The sequence below is a fragment of the Juglans regia genome, chromosome 12, assembly GCF_001411555.2.
Source record: "Juglans regia cultivar Chandler chromosome 12, Walnut 2.0, whole genome shotgun sequence".
NCBI lineage: Eukaryota > Viridiplantae > Streptophyta > Magnoliopsida > Fagales > Juglandaceae > Juglans > Juglans regia.
The window spans coordinates 9195841-9201840 of NC_049912.1; the positions used below are offsets into that span (position 1 = coordinate 9195841).

The following is a 6000-nucleotide window of genomic DNA, read 5'->3' on the forward strand; positions in this document are numbered from 1 at the left end:
CGGTAAGCATTGCATCCAGAATTGAGAAACTCCAATGTGACTTTTTGTGGAGTGGAATAGGGGATGAGTTTAAATTTCACTTAGTTGGATGGGATAAAGTATGTACTTCATTGAGCGCTGGTGGGTTGGGGGTTCGCAATGTTAGATTCTTTAATAAGGCTCTACTAGGAAAATGGTTGTGGCGTTATAATTATGAGAGGGAAGCCTTATGGAAAGGGGTAATTGATGCAAAGTATGGGTGTGCAAGGGGGGGTTGGTGTTCTAATGAGGGGAGGGGGGCTTATGGGGTTGGGTTGTGGAAGCACATAAGGCAAGGGTGGGGGACTTTCTCGAATAATACTAGGCTATGTTTGGGGGAGGGCAGTAGAATCAGCTTTTGGAATGATGTATGGGTAGGAGATATGGCCTTAAAAAATGCTTATCCTAACATTTTCAGAATTGCAAGAGAAAAGGAAGCTACGGTGGCTGATGTGAGGGTGGTTAGACAAGGTTCACAAGAGTGGAACATTAATCTCACTAGGGAGGCACAAGATTGAGAAGTAAGTGAGCTGTTGAATTTTCTCAGTTTATTATATAACATCACTACTGTGGGTCCAGCTGACATGATGGAATGGAGGCCTTCCAAGAATGGGAAATTTTCGGTACACTCTTTTTATGACATTCTTACAGCTCAAGGTAGGCCCTATTTTCCTTGGAAGAACATATGGAGGAGTAAAGCACCTCAGAGGGATTGACTACCACCGTCGTCTCTTTCTGTGAAGAAAGCACAACCTCCTATGCCATCAAGGGTTTAATAAGGACCACCTTAGAGTTCTGATTCTCAGATGTGAGTAACTGAAGATTCGCCAGTGGATAGACCCTTGTCGGAGAGCCTCTCAGAGACTCGCCTTCCGCCGTCCACCCTATCTATGATGTCGAAGTGTCTATCAGAGCCACCAAGCCCTTGGGCTAGGCCACCCCTCCCCTTGAGCTTTTTGAGCCCTGTATCTCGCTTGAAGGCTTAGCCTTCCAGAGACCAGGCCTGTTTACTGGGCCTCGATCCGGCCCATCTGCTGACTTATCATTAAAACCCACAGGCCCATTCCGTTGCTCCCCCATCCTTTTTCCTTCTTCCTTATCCTCTAAATTTAGGCCCAAACCCATAAACAAACCCAACCCTTCATCTACCTTCTTCAACATTGACTCCAACCTCTCCTTCCAACCAAATAACTCTGCCCTTACGTGCCATAGAGTTTCAACTTCTCCAACTTTCTGCAACACCTCAGCAGGCCAACCATTCATCTGCTTCAACCACAAAACATCATTCCTTTTGTTACTATCCAACACGGATTCATCCTTTCTAAATTTACCAATGCCATAACTCTAATGAGGATCAGAACCCTCCTGACTTGAATTTGTTAATGCCGACAGATAAGAAACTTCACGATGATGGTTAACACCTTTCGAAGATGTATTAGAAATCACCTTCTTATTTCTAGAATCCCGTTCACCGCCACCCTTCGTAGGAGCAACTCTGTTTTCATAACCGGAAACAGAGTTCCTAAAATCAACCATCTCTCTCACTAATCTCACAAAACCTGCCCAACCACCCCCTTCCCTTCTGGAATCACTATGATTCCATTCCCCTTACCAGCGCCAAACTCAATCAGCTTCACAAATCTGCCAACGCGTTTTGACACTTTTGGACCATAAAATGTGATACCCCATATGATATGGATAAGGGTAGGTGGTGTATGGGATCCCACATTGCTTGGGAAGGAGAAGTTCTTGCTCTTTATAAAGCTCTAGTGGGGCTCCAATTGTATCATTGACTAGTCCTTTTGGAGTATAGGCCATGTGGTTTGGGCTTTCTATTGGGGCGTTACATAAAAACTCTATTACATTCCCTTGTCTGAAAAGTATCTTTATTGCCCACTAGCCTTAGACAATGCTCCACCATCTTTGCCATCCAAATAACCATTCCTCCACTGAGATGAAGGGACCTAGACATCTTCTTGCTTCTCTTAGTAATACGAAAAAAGTTACCACCTTTCCTACTAAACACAAACCTCTTGGCTTCAATCCAAAAACTATGATCCATCTTCAACAAACTAAGAATAAAACTAAAAGAATAAAAATGACAGAAGGAACACGAATCAGGGAAGCAAAGAAATATTAAGTACTATCCCCGGAGAGAAGCGCCAGGGATGGTAGATGAAAGGTCATACCCCGAGAGAACCCAAGTAAACTCTCAGAGAAAATATCCCTGTTTTTCCGCTTTCATTTTCCAAGCAAGCATCAAGATCCTCACATCAGTATGATTTACTTTATAGTATGAAAAAGAAAGTTTTTCTAATCTTTCGAGTGAGTTTGTCTGAAAAGTTTTTCTTATTCATCTCTGGTTTTTCGGAATGGTATTATACCTAAAAGGGTACATTTTCATGTAGAGAGAACTCCAGCGAGAATTGGAACTGGCTGAATCGGGATTACGAACATCCCGACGAGATTTTTCTTCCACTGGTCACAGTAGGTAAGCTACTTATTCATTTATTGATACCATGATCTTTTTCGGTAGTTGGAGAATCTGTTTGTACTAGAAAAGTCAGGTGAATATTTTTTTCTTTTCATTTATTTTCTTTGTAGTTTGAGGACTTAGGGGCCCTGATACTTTGTGGGTTCAAGCAGTTACAGAATCTTTATGAAGTATTTTATGCATCAGATGAGATGGATCTTACCAAAACTATCAGCATCAATTAGGTTTACTCAAGTAACTTATAAAAAAAACTGATAGATCTACTTAAGTATTTTATTAGGATTTATAGCTGCACGTAGTCAAATCTATGTTTGAATGTCCATTCTGGTTCACATCTTTTGTTTCAGTTATTGATAACTGCCATGCCAACTAGGACATATTTTTAGACTCGATTACTCCTGTAATTTCAATATCTGGGTATCAGAGGTTTGTCAGATGGACCATGTCATTTCAAACCAATCCCCACTTCATCTTTCTTTAAACAATTTACTGGTCATGCATAAATTTCTTGTTGCATTATTAATGCATGCATGATATTGTAGTAAAATAGTATTTGGTGTCTTCGTTGGCAGTCGACCAAGGGAAAGGTATCGTGAGAGGGAAAATGGAAGATCCGGTAATGAAGGGAGCACAAGAAGTAGTGGAAGCCTACAACCTGAAACTTCTACCAGTAGTACGTCAGTGATGCCAACTGTTGTTCTGCGTCAATTTTCTGGCCAGCTGCCAACTATTTTACAGTCGCGTGATCGCCCAGATGAGAGCGTTAGCAGTTATGAAGAGAATGTAGATGGAAGCAAGGATTCTGGTGACACATGTAGTGTTGGGGATCCTGAGTTGGTGTCAGCATTCGATGGACCGTCAGGCGGATTTGGGTCTGCACAAAGGCATGGATCCAGAGGGAGCAAGTCTAGGCAGGTGGTAGAGCGGAGAGAACGGGAAGGTAGGCGTGAAGGGAAGTGGGAAAGAAAACATTCATAGCTCGGGGCCTGGAAATGGACCTGAAAGCGAGGATTACTTGGTGTATATACGCGTTGGAGGGTAATGTTTGTTCTTAATGCTTGTAAATATACGGGAGAAAAATGCTCGAATAGTGATATTAAACATTATCCACTCCCTGTAGTTTTATTCGGATTCAAGCGGAGTAGGATATTTCTGCAACACAAGCTGAATTACACTTTTAAGACACCGTACGTAATAATCTCAGTTGTAACCTTAATTACGGACCGAAATGTATCACAATAAACGGTTTCTTGTCCGTTGGGACCAAGGACCAAGGCCCAATGTTTTGTGATCTTTTATATTTACTTATAAGGCTGCTGTCAGCATAATTTGTGTGCATGTAGCGTATTGTTGGTTCGACGATATGTGCTCCATGTTCAATGCTTCTTCTATCCTTTGCTGGTTGCCTACGAACAACTATTCAAGAATTGAAAGTGTCATTAATAGGCCCTTCATAGGCCCAATAGGAGGTCCAATCCATTAGCCAAACCCACCAGCATGGTCCAAGTCCTAGCCACATTTAAATAATCAATTCATACTAAAACCACAACTCCAATCACGACTGACATATTTCAAACTTTACCTGTTCAACCGATTTGCTGAGATGTTTGTTTTTTTTTTTTGGAAGGAGCATAAAGCTCATTTCATTCATAAGCTAACAAACCAGAAATACGAGGAGGATCCTCAATGTCCAGAATGGAATCTGAAATAAGAAGTGCATTTCTAGCTAAATTATGAGCCACTTTGTTGGCATTTCTTCTAACATGCCTAACAGACCACTTGACATATTGGTTTAGGAGAAGTTGAATGTCCTTGATGACCATTGCAGTAGTAGAACCATCTGTAATCTTGGACATAATATCACGAACCACCTGTTGTGTGTCACCCTCTAGCTCCATGTGGTTTAAACCCAACCGGATACCAAGCTTAACTGCCTCAAGAGCTCCACAAGCCTCAGCTAGCAAGGGGGATTGGGAAGAGTGGTCTGTTCTTCCTCAAAGCAGCAATCATGTGACCTCGATGATCCTTGACAATGACCCCTATGCCAATCCTACAGTTGACCTTATTCATTGAAGCATCCCAGTTAATTTTATAATAGTTTTAAGGAGGAGCATACCACTCTTTGATACGAACTAGCGGGAATGAAATCCCTTAAACCCACAATCAATTTGAAAACTTTTCAAGAAAGTCAAAATCAAGTCAATGCATGGAGAACTTAGACCCGATGAGAACTCGTTTCAAGAACCTAGATTATATTAAAATCTAAATCTGTTGAAGAACCCGTCTCAAGAACCCAGATTACAAGGAGGAACGCTACAAAAGTTGTGATTTACCTTTGATAAGTTCAAAAGTTTAATCAAGAACAAGAGGAGATAAATTTAACTCACAATAAATAAATTCATCAAATTTCATAAATTTCTTAACATGAGGCAACAAAGATCATATAAACTAAAACCAAATTAAAACCCTAGCTAAAATAAAACCCCTTTTACCCAAAATGCCCCTGGATGAACAGTGGCGCGCGGCTATAGTAACGCGGCTACAGTAAAACCCTAACCCTAGTTCAATAAAATAATAACTTTTCCAATATGCCCTTGCATAGGCCCCCTTAAGTGCTTCCCATAATAATTTCAATTATTCTAAACTAATAAAATAAGTAATTTAAATGAATTAAACAAGTTGAAAGCCTTCAAGTACCCAAAGCCTTCAAGTCATGTTGTTGCCCTCTTCCATAGCTTATTAAATGAATCAAAATTGAGTCTTCATCCTTTAAGCCCATCTTGAATGTTGGGCTCTTGCTAAACACGTTCCAAGTGGATTGCATCAATTCTTGCATTGCCTCCTCCTTGATCTTCTTGGCCCTTGAACTTGTAATTGGCCCATCTGGAACTTGCAAAATATCTTTAAGACTAGGCCCACCATGGTTCCCATCATTCCCCTATTCCTCAAAAGGATTCGATCTCAAATCTCCACTTGGATCAAAGGGAAAAATGTTACTAATATTGAAAATAGCATAAACATGATACTCACCTGGAAGATCCACTTAACATGCATTATCATTAATTTGTTTAAGAGTTTGGAAAAGTCCATCCAAGCTACTCCTGTCATCAACTGGTAAAGACATTAAATTTAAAGGAGTAAATGGATTAAGTCTAGAAACAATTTCAAAATGTGAATATGAAGTAGTAATATGCATGGTCTTATTATATGCAAACTCTAATAAGGGCAAATGATACTCCCGCAAATGTCTATGTAACAATTCAATGAATGACAAATGATATTCCCACAAACGTTCATGAAACATGTTAATGAATGACAAATGACACTTCCACAAACGTTCATGCAACACGTCAATGAATGGCAAATGATACTCCCACAAACGTTCATGCAACACATTAAAAGTCTTCCTTACATCAAAGTTACCCAACAAACCACCATGTCTATCACACACAAGCAACTTAAGCATAAAACTGGTAGGCACACAAAAT

General features: G+C 40.3%; 1 protein-coding gene across 4 annotated transcripts in view; it reads left to right on the plus strand.

The window, feature by feature from the left end:
• The window catches only part of LOC108988747, a 38058-nt gene extending 34208 nt beyond the window's left edge, over nucleotides 1–3850 (plus strand). For all 4 annotated transcript variants that reach the window (XM_035683268.1, XM_018962089.2, XM_035683269.1 and 1 more), the window contains 2 exons: nucleotides 2427–2509; nucleotides 3085–3850. In XM_035683268.1, the coding sequence (XP_035539161.1) occupies nucleotides 2427–2509; nucleotides 3085–3490 (489 nt within the window). In that variant the 3' untranslated portion in view covers nucleotides 3491–3850. The remainder of the gene's footprint in view (nucleotides 1–2426; nucleotides 2510–3084) is intronic.
• Nucleotides 3851–6000: the final 2150 nt, after the last annotated feature.